Here is a 24632-nt window from a genome sequence, read left to right as displayed (position 1 = left end):
CGCTCCCCCCTCCCTCATGAGCCCTTGATAGTTTATAAATTGTTATTTTGTCATATCTTGCTTGCTCTTTGTTTTTCATAATAAACAGAATCCCTGTCAAAGTTTGCCTTGCCTGGGAAATCAGAAGTGGCATCTTCCTGCAACACAAGTAATACAAATATCTTCCAGAACTATGCAATGGAGGTACAGTTTTACTCAGAAAGCATCTTTGTGTACTGTTTTAGAAAATTTGTGATAGCAGGCAGTAATAAAGGTTAAATTATATATTTAGCAATTCTTAAACTGATGGTGCTTTATTCCATGTATGATAATGAATGTCTAAAATCTTCAGAATATATGTCACATCTAAACAAATTTAAAATCCAGTTTTTTGCATAACTGGTATTTCAGGTTATTAAAGACATGCTACTGTATCTTAGTCAGAACAGTTTCATGCTAACTTTGAGACATTGTCAACATAGAAACTCGGTTTCAGCATGTATATGTATCCCTTGTTTTAAATATGCTCTCTTTGAATTTTTATTTTACAGCTTAAACACTTAACAGTCATTTTAATATGCAAGCACATTTTTCTTGGTGAGATTGAAAGGAGTGGTTATAGTTTTGGAAGAAGTTAATTTGTGTTTTTCATTCTTTATGTCATTTTGATAGAGATCTTTGCTGGTAACTCCTATCCATGCTCTCACCATAAAACAGCTGTGCTCTACAATTTTTATTCCAATTTTCCTAGGGAATAAATTGCTTCCTAATGTATTTATAAATGTTATTGCTATTTCATGCTAAACTGGACAAATCTGGAAAATATTAATGTGCTTAGAGCTAAAAAATAAATGAGCGCTGATGCCGTTTACAAAGTCCTTGGTGGCTTCAGTAGTAGCTTGTATTCTATTAAAATGGTCATTGTGTCGACAGTTATCTACAGCACTGCTTCTCAAACCACGCACAGTGACAGACCAGGGGTTTTTTCTTTTCTTTCATTCTTTTTAATTTCCAATTTGTCATGGCAGATACTTTTGTAAAAATGCGTTAAACACGTGTAGATGTTGCAGCAACGCTGAATTATTCCAGACATTTCTCAGTCCTCTTCTCATCGTCCTTGCTCATCTAATCACAAGCTCGTGAAAAGCTGCTTGTGGACCAGCACTGGTTAGGCACCACCCTCTGAGGAGCACCGGTGCATTTTCAGCTCTCCTGTATGGGAATTAGCAACACATGAACGCCCGAGCTTACTTTTCCATCAGTTTGCAATGGAAGAAATGCTTCCTGAAATAAAAGTTTCCCTTTCAGTCATGAATTTTAGAATAGATTTAGCTGAAATTGTGAGACATGGATATACAATGCACTGTGTTTTCCATTTTTGGTTTTTAACGTAGGATTCCTTCAGCGTTTTAGTTTTCCAATCGGTTTGTTCCTTGAAAAACGTTTCGTTCACAATGCGTACTGCCCCCCCCTCCCTGTCCGCCCGCAGGTTCTCATCTCCAGCTGCTCTCGCTGTCGGACGTGTGACTGCCTCGTCCACGATGAGGAGATCATGGCCGGCTGGACCGCGGAGGAGTCGAATCTCAACACTACCTGCCCCTTCTGTGGCAGTCTTTTCCTGCCCTTTCTGAATGTTGAAATAAGAGATTTGCGACGACCTGGAAGGTAACCATTGATGCTTTGTTTTTCTGCATGTGCACGGATCGTGTTTCCTGGAACATCTGTTTTCTTAAAAAGCTGCTTTGATTCACATGACAGGTACTTTTTGAAGTCAAGTCCATCCTCAGAAAATCTGTATTTTCCATCTTCCTCTTCAAATCCGACCAACCAGTCTTGCATTTCAGCTTCAGCTTCTGGTCTGGAAACGTCTGTTATCTCTATCCAAGGGAACTTTGCTTTAAATCGGTAATTATAATTATCTTGAATTATCCATTTTAACCATAACAGAAAATTTAGCTACTTAAGGTTTGACTTTCAAAAATAGAATGATTCTAATCTTAAATTCAAGGAGTACTGGGCTTCTATCTTGAGGATCAGCCATTTGAAACCACCATTCACTCTGTAGAAGGGAGATGAGGCTACCAGCACCGTCCCAAAGGGGCTTACAGCCGTGAGAACCCAAGGCAGCAGTGCTGCTGGGTCCTGGAGCGCCTCTGAGTTGTAATTGACTCAATGGCACTTTGATTTGTTGCTGTTTTTTAACCTTGAATTTATACTCTTAATTAAAACAATATTAATGCAGTTGGCTAAACTAAATCCTTAAATAAAACGTTTATGTTTTAGGAATCCCCAGAGTTTAAACTGTATAATTATGTAATAATATTTGCTATTATTTTGAAGGTAAATATTTTGTAGAACACTTAAAGTTTTTAGTGTTCTTATCTTACTCTGCTCGTAAGTCAGCACTGACTTCTGCTCGAATGCTTACTAGTCTCCCTAGACTGCTTCGTCATCGGAGAAAGCATGTAGCGCAGATGCAGAAGCTGTAAAAGTAAACTAAAGCGTATACTAAACAGTGCAGCTCGTCCAGCTCAATATAACCATAGTCTACCCTATGGGACAGGGTAGAATGTCCTCAGGATCTCCTAGGCTGTAAATCTTTAAAAAAACAGACTTGCAGATCTTTCTCCCACCAAGCAGATGATGGGTGTGAACTTCCAGCCATCAGCTGGCACTTGAGCACTTTAACCACTGTGTCACCAGGCTTTTTAACAGTTTGTGACCCCTGGGGCATATATTACCCACCATTTTCAGCCGCTAGTGTGTCTTGGGAAGCTGTTATTCGAGTTGTAGTACCTGGTGTCAGCTTGCAGGGAGGCACCTGTATAAGCTGTGTGAATCTGAAGAAACAGGCTTCACCCCAGCAGAGGTCACTGGGGATATATGTGTCGTACATCCAAAACCAAGTTCACTACCCAGTCGCATCCCACTCGTGACCCTGTAGGACAGAGTAGAACTGCTCTCTGGAGTTCCAGAGCTGCAATGTTTATGGAAGCAACAAGCTTTATCTTGCTACCTTGGGACAGCTGATGAGTTTGAACTGTTGACCTTATGGTTAACTGCCAAAGTCATAACCAACCCTTCCACCAGGACTCATTCTTTGTGTCCTACATAATTGTATCAAAATCCATGCTACCTCAAAAATACTTCAGCATGCCTTCCATAACTGAAAACAATATCAACAACAACCAAAAAATTAAGGCAGAAAGTAATTCAGTCAAAAGGGGTAAGGCCTTTACTGTAAGTTTAACATAAGTAAATCTGTACTTAAAACAATGGCAGATATCAATTATATTTTGTAGACGACATGGCAATAGCTGCATGTGCAAAAGAAGATTCCTACTTAGTACCCACGAGTAACATGCCCTGTTTGATCTGGAAGGCTTCAGCAGAGCTAGAATTCTGTGTGTACACATTCTTTCATCCTAGCTCTGTTGTAGCCATCTTTTTTCTTAGCTGTTTGTCTCAGTATCCTGAAGGAATAGATAGATATTTTTTTCTACTTTCTATTCCCAGGGCTTAGTGTGGGTCCTATTGCACCAAACTTGTCTACTACGTGTTTTGAATAGACGAATGGATCTTGATTGTTCATTGGCTGAAAAAGACACTGTTTTAAAGTGCACCCTGTGTCTGCTCCAAAGCCGAAGCAGCACCCGTCCTTTGATGTACATTGCTGTCTCGCTCTTATTCTAAAGGGAAATATGGTTCTTAAGACGAAGTAAAGTGAATTCAGACATTAATATGCTTCTTTTTTTCAATATCCAAGCAAATATAAACTGCCGGAAAAGTCAAGTGCTCGAAGTGTTCAGATCCCTCCCGATAGATCAAAACCAGCCATGTCAAAGTGTCCAGTATTTCCGATGGCCAGGAGTATTAGTGCTTGTGGCCCCTTGGATAAGGAAGACACTGGAGGAGAGCAGCTCGTTCCAACAGGCAGCCTGCCAGCCACTTTACACGGAGCTACGGTATGTTTGTTTTTAACTTGGACTTCTTACTGTGGAAAACATTGACAGGAATTGTAGAAAATGCTAGAGTATCGTGAGTCTGACATTTTTCCATTTGTGGATTTCATCTATTCAACAGGATACTTTAGGATTAGAATGGCACCTGCCAAGTCCAGAACCTATTACTGTTCCATACCTTAGTCCTTTAGTGGTCTGGAAGGAACTGGAAAGCTTATTGGAAAATGAAGGCGATCATGCAATAACAGTGGCGGACTTTGTGGACCATCATCCAATTGTTTTTTGGAATCTGGTGTGGTATTTTAGACGTCTTGACCTGCCCAGTAACTTACCTGGATTAATTCTTTCTTCTGAGCACTGCAACAAGTATTCTAAGGTATGAGCGGAAATATTAACTTTTCGCTTTGTAATGCTAGCATCATGCCTAATCATTTGTTTTCATGTTATATCTGTTTTTAGTAGCTGGATGATTAGATCGATAGAATTGCTTTAGCTGCATTCACAGTTGCATCCCTCATGCAGTATGTTAGTAAGACAAAGGTATGTTGTTAGCCTCCTGCTAAAATTTAGAAACTGGAAATTTGAGTTTGATTTTTTTAATATAAATCATTTTATTGGGGACTCTTCACTTATAACAATCCATATATCAGTTATATCAGTCACATTTGTACATTTGTTGCCATCATCATTTTCAAAACATTTTCTTTCTACTTGAGCCCTTGGTATCAGTTTCTTTATTTTCCCTCCCTCCCCACCCTCGTGAACCCTTGATAAATGATAAATTATTATTATTTTCATATCTTACACCGTCTACTGGCTCCCTTCACCCTCGTTTCTGTTGTTCATTCCCCTTGGTGGAGTGGGGGAGAGTTGTACATTGATTGTTGTGATCAGTTCCCTCTTTCTCCCCCCACCTGCCCCTACCCTCATAGTATCACTACTCCCATTACTGTTCCTGAGGGTTTTATCTGGCCTGGAAGCTATGGGTTGAGAGCTCATATCTGTACCAGTGCACATGCTCCGGTCTAGTCAAATTTGTAAGATAGAACTGGGGTCATGATAGTCAGTTAGGGTGGGGGCACATTAAAGAACTAGAGGAATGTTGTGTGTTTCCTCAGTGCTAGACTGCACCCTGGCTGGCTTCGTCTCTTCCTTATGACCCTTCTGTGAGGGCATGTCCAGTTGTCTACAGATGGACTTTGGGTTTCCAGTCTGACCCCCTTCGTTTGCATTGATATGGTTGTTTTGTGTCTTCTGGTGCCTGATACCTGGTCCCATTGATACCTCGTGTTCACACAGACTGATGTGCTTCTTCCATGTTGCTTGGTTGTTTCCCTGCTAGATGGCCGCTTATTTAACGTCAAGCCTTTAAGGCCCCACATGTTATATCTTGTAATAGCTGGACACCATCAGCTTTCTTCACCACATTTGCTTATGCACCCGTTTTGTCTTTGGCGATTATGTAGGGAAGGTGAGCATCACAGAATGCCAGGTTATTAGAACAAAGTGTCTTGCATTGACGGGAACTTGAGTCGAGGCCCAATGTCCATCTGCTACCTTAATACTAAACATATAAATATATGTACATAGACCTACATCCTTATCATTACATATTAATATATTTATATATATACATGCCAATATTTGTATCTCTATAAATGTCTTTTGCCTCCAAGTTTGTTCCTCTATTTCCTTTTACTTTGCTCCTGTCCCACTATCATGTTCGACCTTTATTCAGCTCTCAGTAATTCCTCTCGGCTACATTGCACTTGATCAAACCCCCCAGCATTCTATGCCCTCCTTGCCATCAATTTTAGATCTCTTGTTGTTCCCTTGTCCCTTGGTTTGTTGGCTTCCCCTTCCCTTTCCCCCACCGCCTCCTCCCCAACTGTTGTTTTCTCTTCGGGATTGTAAACAATCCTGCCTATCTTATATAGATATGGGGGTGGGGGGAGCCTATAGATAGTTCCAGATTTGTCTCCTGACCTTATGAATGTTTCCTGATCAGGTCTGAGGAGGTGCCCAGCCTTGCCCCCCAAGTCAGAACTCTGTTTTCAGGATTCCTCAAGATTTTGTTGCTTTGCTCCCCTTGTTGCTCTGTTGTGCTCCCTTAGTGTTTCTTCCCAGTGTGGGAGGGGGGATTGGGGGGGGAGGGTGTGTGTCAGAGTGGGCACAATTCCTCCACTGTGTCTCCAATGCTGTCCTCTGTAGCGCTGTGGGTCAGGGAGGAGACATTGTGTCTCTGTATCTCCTGGTGGAGCAAACCCTACAGTCCTTCTGTGCATTGGCTGCTGCGAGCAGGAATGTTGTCCTTGAGGCTTGGTGGGCCAGGATGCTGGTTTGTGTTCTCTGTCTCTCTCTGTCTCTCTCTCTCTCTCCCCTTCCCTCCCTTTTTCCCCTCTTAGTTTGCTCCCCTGTGGTGGTCTGGGCAGACCTGCCACTCTCCCAGGGTTATATCTTCAGTGCTGTCCTCTATAAATCATTCTTCCGGAGAGGGGAAGTTTGATTTTTTTTATAGTCCCAAGAATAAACTGGCAGTGAAGCAAACATATGTATTTAAATGTTTTGTACACCTTTTAACACAAGCCTAATGCTGTTTGAGAAGGGTATCTATAATTCATATTACAGCTATGTTCCACTATTCTCTCCATCCTTTTCTTCTGAGTGTGTTTAATTAAGTTAGACAATTAGTTTGTTATGTGCTAATTTGTATTTGTAATATTTTAGTCTGTGGGAGTATTTTTAGTTTTCTATGTGCTATCACAACCATTAAATTGCAAAACATTTACCATATATACTGGAGTATAAGCCAACCTAAATATCAGCCGAGGCACCTAATTTTACCACAAAAACTGCATTAAAATTATGCTGGGAAATTCGGCTCATAAGTGAGTATATATGGTATGTTTAGGAACTTTGCCTTCTCCCTTCTTGTCCTTCATGTCAATTATTGTGCTGTGCTTTGGATTTCAGGACATGATAAGTGAGTGCTCAAGAGGTGAACTTAGTCAGGGTTTTCTGGGCCAGGGTCTGAGCTCAGTACCGAACCCTCACTCACAGTGAGTCCCTCTGAGTTTCCTGAGGCTGTGAGTCTTTATGGGAGCAGAGACCCTATCTTTCTCCCGAAGGGCAGCTGGTGGCATCGTACCACCAACCTTGCAATTAGCAGTCCAGTGCTTACCTGCCACTGCCACTGGGGCTCATACAGAATGAGACCCCTGAGCTCATCTTTTAGTGAGCAGAGCAGGATTAGTCTTTCCCAGCACCCATTCTCACTGACCTCAGTACTTGGTTAATCTTAGACTGATGCTGCTTCTGAGGTCATGAACTTCTCAATTCAGTACATCTTTCCTTTGGAAATAACAAAATGCGTACAAATCAGTCATTTTATGTTTTCTTTTGCGTGCATATATCTTTACAAAGCCTTTACATTATTTACAAAAAATTATCATGTAAGGATTATTCCTGAATGTTTTTTCGACAACACAGATTCCTCGCCACTGTATGTCTGAAGATAGTAAATACGTTTTAATACAAATGTTATGGGACAATATGAAGTTGCATCAAGATCCAGGACAACCCTTGTACATCCTCTGGAATGCCCACAGTAAGTGCCTTCCTAGCACCCTCACTCCCTGCTGTGAGGAGCTTCCCCTAATGGAGAACGGACTCTCATCTTCCACTGCTTTTTGTCTTACAGGTCAACATCGCCCTCTTTTGTTTGAGAGTGAGTGCTAAGCTTGATGTTTTGAGTGCTGCTTCTGAAAGGCTTCTGCTCTTGGGAGGTGTGCTGTGGGTGTGCTAGAGGGTCATGTTGTCCAGGGATCCAGCACACTGCTTGCCGAGTTTCTTCTTTTTATTTATGTGTTATTTCCATTCCAGGCTGTTGATTTAGAATCTCCTTCAAGGCTGTATTAAGAAAAGTAATATTTCAGTTATTATCTACTTAAGAACACAAAGAGCTGTACTCCTGTTTTTGTCACAGTAGCTGTCCTATTTTTCCTGTTTTTTATTCTTTTTCATTCTTAGGCTTCTGTTCCTTTCTTTATTATCCTTCATTTATTTTGATGCTCTGTTATTTTTTCCATAGCTATCAGTTGCTGCTTATTTTCTTTCTCCGATGTACACAGAGCATTGTCCTTTATCTGTACTTTCATTCTTTTGCAGCCCAAAAATATCCAGTGGTCCATTTATTGCAGAAAGGTAACCAAGGTAACTCATTTAACCAAGAACTATTGAAAAGTATGGTAAAAAGCATTAAAAGGAATGATGTCTATGGACCAATGAGTCAGATTTTAGAGACACTGAAAAAATGTCCACATTTTAAAAGACAGAGGTAAGTCATTCTCTTTAATGAATATATTGTTCCTGTAAGTTGATTCATACTGTTTGTTTAGCAATGTGGTAGAATAACCCATGCTTATATTAGCATAACCAATGTTATAGGAAAAACTATGGACTTTCTGGATGCTAATATTTCCCCTACCTCTTTCTCTGCCCAGGAGTTTATACAGAGAAATACTGTTTCTCTCACTTGTGGCCCTAGGAAGAGAAAACATTGATATAGGTAATTCAACATGTTATATAATATATCATGTATATGTACTGTGGTATCATATGTAAAGTGTTTTTATATTGGTAGTCTTACTTTATGATTATACAATATTAATTTTTAAAAGAATATTACTTTGATATTTTATCTAATATAAATAGTACATTGATACTTTGGTTATGGTAGTAATAATCATATGTATGTTTCATCATGTATGTGAAAGTTGTGCAGTGATAAAAGAGAAATAGAAAGAGAATCAGTGCATTTGAATTATGGTGTGTTAGGCAGGGTTCTCTAGAGAAGCAAACCAGGGCAGTTTATATGTGTGTGTGTGTGTGTCTGTGTGTGTGTGTGTGTGTGTCTGTGTGTGTGTGTATCCATATATGTATATATGGATAGATTTATACAGGACGAAGGAATATAACAACTATTTAGTCCACACAGCAGTACAGAGGGCTCAGTTCAACTCACTTCTGTGGAACAGTTAATATATTGGAAGTCCTTCAACTCACATGGCTGCCAGGGCCAAGGTCAAGGAAGCAGACAGCTGAGTCTTCCCTTGGGCAATGCAGGAAGTCTGCCCACAGGCAGCAAACAGCAGGGTGGGTCACCAACAGTCAGCAGCTCAGGAGCTTAGCTAAGCAGACCCAGATAGGATATTGAACTCAAGCAATGCAAGACAACAGGATCCACCAGCCTCAAGCTCAAGCAATATACACACCAGCAGCATGGCGAAGCAGGTCTCAAAGGAACCTCAAGCTCTAGTGACACGATCCACCGGTTGGCTGTCCCACAGGTAGGATAGCTCACAAGTTGAGGCAGAGAACTAGCTAAAGCAACTGCATGCTGGTCTGATCACCAGAGAGCAAGAGAGAGAGGGGCGGGCTTTGCCGAGGAATTTATCTCTTTGCCCTCCAATCAAACTGTGACCTTATTAATCCCACATGTTCCTATTGGCCAGGTTGGCACAATAAACTTACCTATCACATATGGTTTGGGCAAAGAATATTGAATATACTGTCTACATTATTGAATATTGAGTGGACTGTCTAAAGAATGAACAGATCCTTCTAAGATCATACCACCCTGAACATACCGGAACTTATCTGATCTTGGAAGCTAGGTAGGGTCCGGCTTGATTCGTGCTTGGATAAGAGAATGAATATATCAATCTTAGGAGAAGTATAACAACCAGAATACCCCTTAGAAACAAGAGTGATGCGTCTTCAGCTCGCTCACTTTGGAGTCGTCATCAGGAAAAAGCAGTGGTTAGAAAAGGGCACACTGTTCGGTACAGAGCCAACCCAATCCAGGGAAAGTTTCAGTGGCTTGACATAACAGCTACATGAGTGTATTTAAACATACCAACTATCACAAAGGTAGCACAGTCCTGGCAACATTTCATATCAGGCAGTATACATAAGAACGCCATGAATCAAGTCAGCTTGTTGGCAACTAATAACAACAGCAAGTAGTAGTGAATAATAATAGGAAAATAACATAGGGAGTATTTTTGAGGGTTTACTCTCTTCTTTATACTGAAATAATACGTTGTAAGTACTACTTCATATAATTTCCCCCAAGAAGTCCAATAAGATAGGTACTGTTATCCACTCAATATTTAGGAGACTGAGGATTTGAAAAGTTCAGTGGCTTAATCTAAGGTTTCACAGAAGGTAATAGACCCAAGCAGTCTTAAGTTCAGATCCTGTGCTTTTAGATATCACATTATATTATTAATGTCCTTAAGCTTCTTTCAGAAAGAATTTAAAGTAGCAAAATATGTTAGAAGATGCTAAACTTTTTAGTTAATCAATTCCTTTCAGTTATGTTACCATGTTTGGCCTCACTTAAGTTTTCTCTTTCTGTCCTGAGGAAGTATAGAAATAACTCTTAATAGGAAAAAAGAAAATTGGTGGAAGATTTGGTTTTGAACATGATTTGGCCTTCTGTTTGAGATTAATAGTATTGTGGATAGGTTTCTGATAGTAAATATAATTCATCTGACTTGAGTAGTGTATAACTTGAGGGGTAATCTTACCCAAGCTGACCTACCAGTCAGTGAAAGAATCTGGAACAGACAATTTTCTATTAGGTGATTATGTATTGGTCTTAACAACAACAAAAACAAATCTAACATCAACACTTGCAATGGCTTTTAAAGTGCCTGTGACATTGGCTACAACCATTGATTAGTGGTATCAGTTAGTAGGATGATGTATACAACTATCATATGCAGTGCTTTGGGTTACTCGGCCCACAGGGATCATGAATAGAAAGCTAGGGCTCTCTTTGTATATTTTGCTTCCCAACAAGTTTACTGAGGTTTGGGAGAGTTACTGAGTAAAGGAGAAATCTACAAGTAGCCGTCCCTAGCTGGATATCCCAAAATGCCATCTGACCACAGGTGACTTGTCCACTGGGAACTGTTAACCTTTAAGCCCAAGAGAGAGTGTGTAAGCATTTGGCAGCAAAGGTATGAACAGTGAAATGGCAAGCATCTTAGAGAATAGAATTATTATATATATATGTGATGTTTTAATCAAAACAAACATTTAAAGGTTAAGGAGGCTAATTTAGTTAGAAGGAGAAAATAAGAACGGGAAATTAACTTGCATTAAAATTTAGCTATAAATCCAAGCTAGGTAGAGGTTCTTATTTATATATAAAAGGTGCTAAATATATCAGAAAAGTATAATTCAGGAACACTAGACTCAGAATTAACATTAAACTGGTGATGGAATAAAGTAATAGAAGGTTAAAGGAAAGATAGTTGTGTTTAACTTATAATTCTGTCTGAAAAACATAATATGTGAGCTGTCCTTCCCATTAAACAGAAGGTAAAAATGAATGGATTTAAATTAAAGCCAGGAGACTGAGCAGAATGTTGTGATGGTTTTTTGTACTTGAATGGTTGTAAAACACTGGTGATGATTTGAGAAAATGATTTGAATGTTAACCTGGAAAATTAATCATGCAAGAATATCAAGGAATAAAAAATGTATAGTAAGAGAAACAACACTTTGAAGGAATTAGAGTGGCATACTAAAAAACTCTAGTTAAAACCAATAGGGCAATAATGAAGAAATTAAGGAACAAGGAAGCATAAAGCACATATAAAATAAACTGCAAATGACAGATAAAAACCCTATCTTTGAGGAATGTTATTAAGTGTAAATGGATTAAACTCTCTGTTTAAAAGGCAGCTATTGGCAGAATGACTTCTTAAATCTGCTAAGAGGATATAACAATTGTAAACATCCATATACTTAGCAGTACAGCCCCAAAATACATTGAGTAAAACTGACAAAACTAAAGAGAAATAAGCAATTAAATAATAGTGGTTGGAGATGGCAGGAGCTTACTTGCAATAATGGCTAGGACCAGCTAGACAGAATATTAGAAAGACTGGAAGACTTGACCCACACTACAGCACTATATGCCAGTTAGAGCTAACAAACATCTATAGAGCACTCCATCCAACAACAGAATGCATATTCTTCTTCAGTGTGCATGGAACATACTCCAGGACAGCCCATACAACAGGCCATAAAAACATCTCTCAATAAACTTAATGAAAGTTCAATGCATACAAAGTATGTCCTTCAGCTACAATGAATGAATTTTTAAATAATAGAAGGAAATATGAGAAACTCACAAATATGTGGAAATTAAACAATATACTCCTAACCAATGAGATGAAGAAAATACTTTAAGATGATTGAAAATAAATACAGCATCCCAAAACCTACAGGATGCAGTGAAAGTAGTGTTCAGAGGGAAGTGAATATCTGCAACCGAGTAAGTTGTTGTCAGGTGTTGCCCAGTCTGCTCGGACTCATCGTCACCTCGTGTACAACAGAACAAAGCACTGCTCAGTCCTCCAGCATCCTCACAATTGGAACCCATTGCTGCAGACACCGTGTCAGCCATCTGACTGAACATCGTCCTCATTTTCACTGACCTCTCTGTCAAGCAGGATGCCCTTTTCCAGGAATCCGTGGTATTTCTGGTACCTCCTGGTGGCGTGTCCCAAGTACACGCAGGGAAGTTTTGCCATCTTGATTCTAAGAACATTCAAGCTATGCTTCTTCCAAGTCAGTTTTTTTGTTCTTCTGGCGGTTCCTGGTGCTTTCAATATTCTTCACCACCACCCTGATTCCAAGCGAATGAACTCCTCTCCAGTGTTCCTAATTTCCTGTCCAACTTCTACATGCACATGAAGCAATTAAAAAATACCATAGTGAAAGGGGCGGGGAGAAAAAAATACCATAGCTTGGATCTGCCATATGTTAGTCTTCAAAGTGACATCTTTGCTCTTTAGCACTTTAAAAAGGTCTTGTGCAGCAGATTTGCCCAATGCCATACGCTGTTTGATTTATTTTGACAGCTATTTCCATGATTGCTTACTAGAATCCAAATAAAATTAAAACTTTGGCAACCTCAATCTTTTCTCCATTTATCATGATGTTTTGTATTAGTCCCATTGTGAGAAGTGGGAATTTCTGTTTTCTGTACATTAATTTATAATCCATAATACAAGATATAGTCTTCAGTCTTTATCTGTAAGTCCATTAAACCTCCTTGGCTTTCACAAGCAAAGTTGTGCCCTCTAATCCCAATGCTCTGTTCTTCACATAATCTCATTTCTCAGATTATTTGTTCAGCATACAGATTGAAAAATTATGGTGAAAGAATCTGACCTTGGCACACATCTTTCCTGATTTGACACCATGCAACATACCCATGTTCTATTTAATCACCTGTCTCTTGGTCTATGTCCAGGTTCTGCATGAGCACAATTATGTGTTCTTGAATTCCCATTCATCACCATAGTTTGTTATGCCTTTGTATAATCAATGGAAAACAAGTAAATATTTTTCTGGTATTCTCAGTTTTCATCTAAGATCCATCTGACATCAGCATTGATATCCCTCATTTCTTGTATTCTTCTGAATTACAGAAGAAGAAAACCTTCACATCTATTCCTTAACCTTCAACTGTATAAGACGCTAAACTCAAGACAAAGCGGAAGCAAGGAAATAAAAGAGATTAGGCCAGTTAAGAAACCAATAAACAAAAAGCTGGTTCTTTGAAAAGACTGACAAACCTTTAGCATGACTGTGACTGACTGAAATTACTAGGATCAGGGATGAACGAGGGGACATTATTATTGATTAACAAAATAAACTGGACCATAAGCCAATAGAATCATTCATTGTATGCCAACAAGTCAGATCATCTAAAAGAGACGAACAGATGTTTAGAAGACAGATGGCTGAACGTGACCCGAGAAGAAAGAGCCTGAGCAGTGGGACTTTGCCAGCAAAGCCTCCGTCGGAGCAGATGGACTGTGGGCGTCTTCTTCAATCCTGCCTGAGCATGGACGGCTTGTTATAACAACGTGGCATTGTCTGAGACGCACCTTCCTGACACAGTCACTGAAGGCAAAGCGGGTGCATAAACAAACGTGGTGAAGAAAGCGGATGGTGTCCAGCTATCAAAAGATATACCATCTGGGGTCTTAAAAACTTGTAAATAAACAAGCAGCGATCTAGCAGGGAAGCAACAAAGCCCGCATAGAAGAGGCACACCAGCTTGTGTGGTCATGAGCTGTCAATGGGAAAAGGTATCAGAAGTTCACGTAACCAACTTGATATGAGCGGCGTGGATGCAGTAGAGACCCAAAACTCACCTGCAAGGTAATTGGACAGTCCCTCTCAGAAGGGCCACACGAAAAGGATGATAAACCCAGGGTGTGTTATGGAGATGAACCACATAATTATCCACTAGTTCTTTAATATTTTCTTCCCTTAAGATTAAGGCTGTTATTTGTTTTAGCTCATTAATCATGTTAGATTTGCATATGTTCATTTGTTTATTTAAGATTGTTCAGTACATGAAAGTCAAGATACAAGATAGAGAGCCCTGCAAAAACAGTAACAGGAGTAATGCTTCCCTGAGGTAATGGGAAGTGGCAGGAGGGGGTGGGGTGGGAATGGAGATCTGATAGCATTGATGACTGTATAACTCCAGTCCATGGGATTGAACAACAGAATTGTATGTAAATCGATATATTGGATTGTGTAAGATATGTCAATAAAACTATTATTTTTAAAGCTTCACACAAAAGTCCAGAACAAGATATTCTTCATTGGCAAAGATTAATATCACTCCCTCATAAACCCTTCCCCCCCAAAAGAAGATAAAGGAACACTTTTTAACCCATTCTATTAGGCCAGCATTACCCTAATATGGAAACTAAAGAAAGACATCACAAGAAAACAATAAACCACTGCTCTTGAATGTGAGGAGCACAACAAAGTACTAGCAAACTAAAAGCAGCAACATACACGGAGGTACAAGAAAACGGAATTGAATGGTGCCGGGGGGAGCATTCGCAGGACGCATTTTCCTGCGAGGCAAGCATCCAGCAACTCGCTCTGAGTGGGTGGTGTTGCCTGGGAAGGTCCGTCTGGTCACAGAGAATTTTTTTCTTAAAAGCTGTTTCTCTCTAACCTCATTTTTTGTGATGACCGATTTAAGAGAACAGTGTGTAGCTGTGAAAGTTTGTTTCCTGCTCAGGAAAAAATGCTGCAGAATGTTGTGATGTTGAACACAGCTTACAAGGACAGCACTATGGGAAAGACTCAAGTGGTTTTCTCATTTCAGAAAAGGTGAAATGTTGATTGATGACAAACCTCATTCTGAATGTTCACCAACTTCCTGAAGGGACGAAAATGTCAGCTTTCATAGAGTGTCCCACCTGGTCAGACTGGTGATCAAAGATTCTGACAGGGGCTAACTTGTGGCAGACGGGGACTGGTTTTCCCACCATGACAGTGCGCCTGCTCACAGCCATCTCAGTGCACCCCACACAGCTTATTCACCTGACCTTGCTCCCTGCAACATCTTTTTGTTTCCGTGACTGAAGCAGAGCAGCAATTTGACAGACATAGAAGAGGTGAAGAAAAAAACGAGGGAGGTGCTGTCAGCCATCCAAACAGTTGAGTTTGAAAAATGTTTCCAAGAATGGAAGCGCAGATTTGATACATGTATCAAGTGTAATGGAGAGTACTTTGACAGTGATAACTGTTGTTTTGTAAAAATATTTTAGTACATAGCTTTGAAAAAAATTCCGGTTTGCAGGGAGTTACCCCCTCATATACAAAGGATTATATACCATGACAAGTGGGATTTATCCCAGGAATATGAGAGTGATTAATATACTACATCAATATGACACCATATTAATAAAGGACAAAGCCCACATAAGCATCTCACTATACACAGAAAAACACTTGGCAAAATTTAACACTATTTTGTGATAAAAAACAATCATTCAAAAAGCTAGGACTCGAAATAATAAAGGCCCTTTATGAAAAATCCATACCTAATTAAAAAGAGAGTTCATGAAACACGTAAAACTAACATCTTACCAAACAGTAAGAAGCCGAAACTTTCTCCCTGCGGCCAGCAAAGAAGAAGGAAGAAGAGGCAAGGACGTGCTCTCTCGCCCTTCTGTTCAGCAGTGGGAGGCACGGGCAGAGACACTGGGCCGGACAGAAGTAAAGGCGGGAGACTGGATGTTGAGAGAAGCAGACTGTGGGATTTGTGGCTTTGGCAAGATCGAAACCATGGCAGGTCCAGAAATTGATTCTCAAGGCCAGTTCACTGGTATTAAGAAATATTTCAACCCTTATACTCTCACAGGTAGAATAATTGTGTACTGACTGACCACATCGAGCATCGTTGCTTTACCTATCATACACTTCTAGTTAATGCCGCAAAAAACCTCCAGCTGTGAAAGTAACATAAATAGATTCACAGCTGCTAAGATCTCATGTCTGGAGAAGCAAATGTCAACCTATCATATAATATTCTGTACAGTCAGTTATGGGCGGGGGCAAGGATGTATACAGGGAGAAAAAAAGGCATCAAATTGAGAGATTATTCATAGATGACATGCTCAGATAATTTTTTAATTTTTTTCATATAATTTATATATGTATGTAACTATTAGGGTAAATAAAGTTTTAAAAAATTCAATTTTACAGGAATATCAAAAAGAATAAAACACTTAGGAATAAATTAAACCAAAGATGTTCAAGATTTGTACAATGAAAGCTAGAAAATATTTTTGAGAAATTCATTAAGACCTAAATAATAGAATGATATCCCATATTCATGGATTGGAAGACTTACTCTTTTTAATATGGCAATAGCTACCAAGTTGCTCTACAGATTGAAAGCAGTCTTTATAAAAATCCCAAGTGTATTTTGTTTGTTTTATAGAAATGGACAAACTTTAGGTTTTAATTGGGGGAGGAGAACTAAAATTCATACGGAGTCACAAGGAGCCCAGAACAGCCAAAGCAATCTTGAAAAAGAAGAACAAAGCTCGAGGATTCAGACATTTGTATTTCACGATCTCTTATAAAGCTAATAAAAATAGTATCACTGGCTTGCAATAAACATACAGGTCAGTGGGGAAAAACTGAAAGTCTAGAAATGGACTCATAAATCTATGGCTAAGTAATTTTGACAAGGATGCCAAGACCATTTCATGGTGGAAATAAGCTCCCCCCAACCCCCAATAAATGTTTCTGGGACAACAATCCATATACAAAAGAATGAATTCGGATTCCTACTGTACATGCATATAAAGTCAACTGAAAATAGCTCAAAGATCTATATATAACAGCTAAAATAGAAAACCTTTAGGGAAAATTTGGTATAAGCCTTTATGGGTTTATATTAGGGTGCAGTGTCTTAGATATACTGTCCTATAATGGACATCATCGACATTTAAATTTTATGTATATCAAAAGACACTGTCAATACAGAGAAAAGAAATACAAAGTTGAAAAAGATCTGCTAATCATATATATGATAAAGCTTTAGGATTCAGAATGTATAAAATACTCTTTACAACTCAATGAAAACAAATAATCCAACTGAATTTCCCCCAAAGAATGTGTGTGTGTGTGCGTGTGCGTGTCCAGTGTAAGCATGTGGAAGGATGTTCACCACCAGTAGGCACGAGGGAAATGCATCTCAAAGTGACAATGAGATCGTTTCATACCCATTCAAAAACATTTTTTTTAATGGAAAAGGGTAAGTGTTGGTAAAATGTGGGAAAATAAAGTTTCACACATTGCTGATGAAAGTGTAAAATGGCACAGCTACTGGAGAAAACTGGCAGTTCTCCAAAATGTCCCACCTAGAGTTACCATGACTCAGCAGTTTCCTTCTGCTCGTAACAGTATGACTGAAAAGCAAAAGGTATAAATAACCCAAGTTTTTGTCAGTATACAAATGGATAAAAAATGTGATATATCTATATAATGGAATTTTATTCAGCCATGAAGAAGGAATGAACATTTTTGTTCATCCTAATAGAAAATATCATGGTTCATATTTACTATTTTTATTAATTTTGACATATTAAAAACAAAGTGCTCCCACCAAAGTAATAGAAAAACCCAACTTGGTAGTAGTAAAAATTTGCATTTAAAATCTTTTAAGTTTCACTGATCGGTGCAATCTAACTCTAAAATTCTCTAGATGCCAAGGTTCCTGTTTCCCATTCCACTTTGGATATTTGTGTGTTTTAGTGATGCATAAATGACCTAGAAATTTTTTCTTGACCTCTGATTTTGTGGTTCTATAGTATTATATAAATTTGATTGTTGGCAGCATCAGACAAATTACCTTATATCTTCTTTATGAATTATTTTCAGATGCATTTGATAAAGAATATAAGATGGCATATAATCGTCTCACACCAAGTCAAGTCAAGAGTACACACAACTGTGATCGACCACCAAGCACTGGTGTGATGGAATGTCGGAGAACCTTTGGAGAACCTTACCTTTAGATATGTGTGTCTGCATGAGTGTGTGTGTGTGTGTGTGTGTGCGTTCAATATGTATTGTACAGTCGGTATATAAAAATAACACTTTTAGACTAAAATTTTTTCCCTCAAGTTTTGAAAACACCTTTTGTCAGTGGTTCAGAAGACACAGACAGCTTTGTGCGTGTAGAGGGCGCGTGAAGAAGAGAATGGGAATGTGGAGAGAGCGCCTTTGTTTCCCAGTTCTTCTTTCTTTAGCCTTTAATTCCCCTGTAATAAGTAATTATTTTTATTATGAGAAAGCTCCCATACAAAATTAGTTGCCATAAAGTAACCGAGCTGTTGTGTGGTTTCTCTTGGAAAGAGACAGATTGAAAAAATCATGTATGGAACCAAACCAGACATATAAGATCAAAGTAGCCCATTTTCCTAACTAGTCAAATGTTTTCACCATAATGTTGTATTATACATATTTTAAATTGTTTATAGTAAGTTGATATTTTTTTAATTTTTAAACTTAATATAGCAAGTATAAAAATAAGTACTTATTTTCCTGGTCTGCTGTTATTGGGAGTAATTAGTCCAAATGCAGATCTCTGTATATACAAATATATATATATGTCATTATCTATAAATATATTTTTTCTTTTTTCTTAATTTGGGAGAATGACTAAAAGAAAAATGCCATTGCTAGTGTCAGCCCTGCCCTAGGCTTGCATGTCATTGTCCTCGGCTGACTCAGTAACGCAGAGCGTGCACACTGCCCAGACTGACTCATTGATCCTTACGAGAGGAGAGCCAGGGAGGTCCCGGGTCTGCAAACTCAGGTTCGAAAAACCATGATTCACAGTTTTCCTCTATGGCTAATATATACATACAGTTCACAGGGCAAGTAGCTTCCAAAGCCAAATATCAACAAATTTAAATGCTCTACATGTTTGGAAATATGTCAGACAATTGACCCTACCCTAAATTTCACCCTTATTTTCATATCTAAATGTTGGCTATGATACAAGTTGTTCTACAGAATATTTATCCTGACTATGACCTACTGAGGTATTCTGTTAATACTATATATAAATATTCAAAATATTTTTTCAAAAGTAGGAAAATAGTATGCTCTAAAAGTACAGCCAGATAGAATTTCCCATATTGAGGAATTTGGCTTTTTCAACAAGCCTTCAGAATCTGAAGTTTGTGGAATCTAAAATCCAGAAGTAGCCAGGAATTAGAAAATAAATTTAATGTTTAAGCACCTTGAGTATTAAAAAGACTAAAAATGTGTTTTTAGTCCCATTATTTCTAATGTCACTTTCTTTAGATAATTCTGACAGGAAGAAATATATCTTTTGGCTGTTAGGATGATGGATTTTTATTATGTGTACGTATATGTTTACACATGTCTAGCCAGTTTTAAAGAAGAAAAAGAATGATCCCAAATTAGGTGTGTAAAGCCAACAGAGTACATGCCACTTGGACTGGGGGGTGTCCTGGGTCCTGAGACTAGAATCAGTTGAGATGCAGAAAAGTCAAGTTGTAGAGTTCACACCAAATTGAAACATTTCACAGCTTTCTACCCTGGGAAACAATGGAGAAAGCTTAAAACACACAAAACTGTCAGCTCAGTTAGTTGGGAGCTGAATTTGTTTACTTGAGAAATCCGGTGCTATGCACATGTATCTGCCTCCCCTCTGTAAATAAATACCCCTTCAGTCTTACCCTTCCATACTCTGCTTCCAGGTTCACATTCTAATTGAGTCTTACCTTCGCAAACTTAACAGCAAAGCTCTCTGATGACAGAAACATTTGGTGGGTGAAGAAGCTTTTGGCATTGGCAGTAAACATCCTTCCAAACAGGACTCTTCCTTTGCCCCATAAAAGCAGTTTTCACTGCTGATTATCTTTTCTGTACTGCGAATGTTCTGTTGGAGTCATAGATTATTGATTCCAAATATCTGACCGAAGAAGAGTGAGTTTAAAGCCCATTCTTTATGGTTCATTCTCATTGGGAAAGTAGCGAATGTGATCTTTACCCCTGTGCTCCCTCCACCCCGATTGTGTTTCTGCTTTTGAGCAACATTAGGTTTTCCCTATTTCCCCGAGAATATTATTTGTATAAATTTTATTTTTAAGAATCAACCTTAAGACATGGATATAAAATGGAAACCCCTGCTCAGAAGAAAATATGAATCATCTTTTACAACAGCTCTATATGAACTTTTCTTCAATTTTACTTGCTGACCATACATTTCGGAGAATCATGGCCAATTGTGTTGGAGAGATACGATCTTTTACTATCTCTTATTTTCTTACTCTTAGTTTTGTTTATATGTATTAATTGTTGGAAATAAACCATGCTTTGTGCTAGTATCTTTTGTTGATTACTCCCTCCCTTCTGTTTGAATGTCACACATTTGTGTCCTAGATCATATGTAAAATATTCAGCTCTTCCTTCAATTGCCAGATAGGAAATTTTGTAGCTCATCGTCATCTGATCTTCTTTGTCCTCCCCTGTGCCTCCAATTCTGGAATATGTTTTCTGGCCCACTGCCATGCAGTTGGTTCTGATTCACAGCATCCCCATAGGACAGGTCAGAACGGCCCCATGGGGCTTCCAGCCTGCACACTTTATAGAAGCAGAGGGCCACATCCACCTTCAGAGCTGCTGCTGAGTTCAAACCCACAACCTTTTGGTTAGCAGGTAAGCACTTAACTGGGCACCAGGATTCCCTACAACTCGAAACACTTCCATCTTATTTTCTTCGTGTTTCTAATACAGGCTTCCACTTTTTGATGCAGGGAAGTGGTCCCTGAAAGTGTCATTTTTCTAGGTGAGCTTACCAGGATAAGTTTTATTTGATAATTGAACATCTCTTTCACCAACAGCTGCATGCCACTTTACCTTCACATTTTCAGTATATGGTTTCTTCCTACCATCCGCCATACTGATTTCTTCCTGAAAGTTAGCTTAGGAGAGGGCTTCTCCCGAGCTTTCACGGCTACCTGTCCCTGAACACTGCAAGTTGCTCCTGCCGCGGGCCCTCCGCCAAAAAGGGTGTGGTCCTGGGTGTTTGCAGACACACAAGGCCACCAGCCCTATCCAGGCTGCTATTCCTGTCACCATATGTAAATTTAAAAGATAAGAAGATTAAGGTAAGTCTTTGAAGATGCTATCATAAAAGACTAAGCCTATAATTTGATAAACCATTTTCAAATGACTTCATGAAAGTGCAATTGAATATTCAAAATATATAGTTAACGATTTAAACACATCAAGGTCTGAAATATTGGAATCCATCCCTTTGTTCTTGCACTATATGGAATCTTAACGCTTTATTTTAGGAAGAATTCCACGTTTTAGAAATCTGGGCCAAATCTATTGCCAGAGCCACCAAGGAAATAGAATTCCAAGGGATAAAGGAGAAGTCGTGCGGGATGTCTCCGATTCAACTGCCCACTGGGAACAGTTGTTTCTAGGCTAATGGAATGGCTTGGGGTTTGTGCCCAAAACTATAAAGATCATTTTGCTCATCAAACAAGAGGACCATCTCAATATGAGTTAAAATAATATTGCTACGAAGGTCCCAGTTCGTATACACGTGGGTCTATTCCAGACAAATATTGTTTAAACATGTCTGCGGTCCATGGATGGCAGAAGACAAGCTCTCTCAATGGCACACTTGGCTTAGTTTTGTCAGGATGCCTGAAAAGTGGGGAGAGGTTTGTGCTGTGAAAAAAAGTGACGTGGGGAGATCAGCTGTCTCACAGAGCTGATGGTTTCCATCAGTCATTTAAACAGTATCAATGTGAATGAAGATAATTTTATAGACTGAATTATACACGAGTCTTGGATTTATCAATATGATCCAGAGAGCAGGGGTCTCAGATTAGTGGCTTGCAAGGGAACCAGTTGGGCCACTTGATTCACAGCAGAAGGGTCAGCTCGGAAGGTTACGGTTGACTTGGGGGGGGGAGGGGTTCAAAGGGGCCATCTTGGTAGATATTCTTCAAGTATATAGGGTGATCATAAATACTTATTAGGAAGAAAATTTCAGAAAACTGAAGATGGAATTGGTGAGGAAAAGGCCAGGAAAATTGCACCAAGATTTTTTTTCACCACTCATTTTTTGAGTGGTAGCAAGGGCTGCCCTCTAAGACTTTTATTGAGAAACTTTACCCCATCTACCATAGAACCCTCAGAACCTCATATTACTCTGACTTCTTGTTCACAAAACTCAAAAAACATGTTTTTAATTAAAAGATCATTTTATTGGGGGCTCTTACAACTCATCATAATCCATACATCAACTGGATCAGGCTTATTTGTACATATGTTGCCATCATTCTTTTCTAGACAGTTACTTTCTCTTGAACCCTTGGTATCAGCTCGTTTTCCCTCCCTCCCCCCACCCCAATCATGACCCCTTGATAGATTACAAATTATTGTTTTCATACCTCACACTAACCACTGTCTCCCTTCCCCCATGGTTTCTGTTGTTCTTCCCCCTGGAGGGCGGTTGTGTGCTTATGTGTCAATCATTTCGATTGGTTCCTCCTTCCTCCCCTCTTCTCCCTCCCTTCCCCCTATCCTGGTTTTGCTATTCCCATTCCTGTTCCTGGACTCTGTGTGTCGTGAGCTCTTATCTCTTATCGGTACCTGTGTACATGCTCTGGTCTAGTCTGAAGTGAGAGGCAGCACTGGGGTCACGATAGTGGAGGGGTGAGAAAGCCTCAAGGAACCAGAGGAATATTGTGTATTTCATCGGTGCTTTACTGTGCCGTTTGACTCATCTGTTCCCTGTGACCCTTCTGTGAGCGGATGTCCCGTTGTCTACAGATGGGCTTTGGTCTCTGCTCTGACCCCTTTCATTCTCAGCAGTATGTTTTTGTTTGTATGGGTCTTCTGATGCCTGTTACCTGGTCCTGATACTCCATGTTCGCACAGGCTGGTGTGCTTCTTCCATGTGGACTTGTTGCTTCTCTGCTAGATGGCCCCTTGGTTTACCTTCAAACCTTTAAGAACCCAGACGCTGTTATCTTTTGATAGCCGGGCTCCATCTGCTTTCTTCACCACATTTGCTTATGCACCCATTTTGTCTTCAGCGATTGTGCCGGGAAGGTGAGCATCACAGAATGCTACTTTGTTAGAAGAAAGTGTTCTTGTGTACTCAAAAAACATTGAAACAAAAACAATTTTAAGTCCCTCAGGGAAGCCAAAATAGCTGTTTTGATATAGTGTAATTTGAGGTGCAGAATTCGGGAAGGGGCAGAGAGTTGGAAACTGCCTACAGATGTGTTTAGATGGTAGGATATGTTAAGGACAAATTGCTTCACATTTCTCATATCTTTTTTTTAGTAAGTTTCTGTGATTTTGTAGCAATACTTTTTTTTACTAAATAATTTTATTGGGGACTCTTACAGCTCTTACAACAACCCATATATCAGTTGTGTCAAACACATATATATGTTGCCATCATCATTTTTATAACATTTTCTTTCTGCTTGAGCCCTTGGTATCAGCTCCTTTTTTTCTCTCCCCCACTTTCCCACCCTTGCGGACCCCTGGTAAATTATAAATAATTATTTTCATATCTTACACTGTCCACTGTCTCCCTTTGCCCATGTTTCTGTTGTTCAAACCTCTTGGGTGGGCGGTGGGGAGTGTTACACACCGATTCCCCCTTCTTTTCCTCCTCCTCCCACCTTCCCCCCTAACTTCATGGTATCGCTACTCCCATTACTGTTCCTGAGGGTTTATCTGTCCTGGATTCCGTGTGTCGAGGGCTCTTAACTGGACCAGTGTACATGCTCCAGTCTAGCCGGATTTGTGAAGTAGACCTGGGGTCATGATAGTGGGGGGAGGAAGCATTAAAGAACTAGAGGGACGTTGTGTTCGTCAGTGCTGTACTGCACCCTGGCTGTTTCCTCCTTTCCTTGTGACCCTTCGGTGAGGGATTATTCAATTGTCTACAATTGGGCTTTGGTTCTCCGCTCCGACCCCTATCATAGCAATACTTTTCATACTTTAAGATATTTTACCTCTAAAACATCACAATTTTGACAAGTTATACTAGATTTATAATCTGTGATACATTCTTTTATTTCTAAACCTAACCTAACACATTGATCTTTTCAATGTTAAGTTTCCCTCAATCTGTGATTATCTCCTCTTCTGCAGTGACTTCCTCCTCATTCACCAAGACCCCACCTTCACTGCCTGCACTTGTCAGAGTGTGCAGTTATCAGAACTTCCTTTGTACAAAGAAATGCCAGAAGTTCAGCA

At 39.4% G+C, this 24632-nt stretch overlaps 1 protein-coding gene across 6 annotated transcripts in view; it reads left to right on the top strand.

The window, feature by feature from the left end:
- Positions 1–20719, top strand: part of DENND4A (DENN domain containing 4A) — a 112969-nt gene extending 92250 nt beyond the window's left edge. For 3 of the 6 annotated variants that reach the window (XM_045285851.1, XM_045285850.1, XM_045285849.1), the window contains 10 exons: positions 89–183; positions 1469–1644; positions 1738–1884; positions 3746–3944; positions 4063–4317; positions 7431–7548; positions 7642–7668; positions 8109–8277; positions 8444–8508; positions 18237–20719. In XM_045285851.1, coding sequence (XP_045141786.1) covers positions 89–183; positions 1469–1644; positions 1738–1884; positions 3746–3944; positions 4063–4317; positions 7431–7548; positions 7642–7668; positions 8109–8277; positions 8444–8508; positions 18237–18373 — 1388 coding nt within the window. In that variant the 3' untranslated portion in view covers positions 18374–20719. The remainder of the gene's footprint in view (positions 1–88; positions 184–1468; positions 1645–1737; positions 1885–3745; positions 3945–4062; positions 4318–7430; positions 7549–7641; positions 7669–8108; positions 8278–8443; positions 8509–18236) is intronic. The other 3 variants (XM_004711932.4, XM_004711931.4, XM_030884326.2) reach the window with 1 other exon arrangement.
- The last annotated feature ends 3913 nt before the right edge of the window (positions 20720–24632 follow it).

The sequence above is a fragment of the Echinops telfairi genome, unplaced genomic scaffold (assembly GCF_000313985.2).
Source record: "Echinops telfairi isolate 266 unplaced genomic scaffold, ASM31398v2 ScPeMD7_7475;HRSCAF=8513, whole genome shotgun sequence".
Taxonomy (NCBI): Eukaryota; Metazoa; Chordata; class Mammalia; order Afrosoricida; family Tenrecidae; genus Echinops; species Echinops telfairi.
This window is presented reverse-complemented; position numbering and strand designations above follow the sequence as displayed.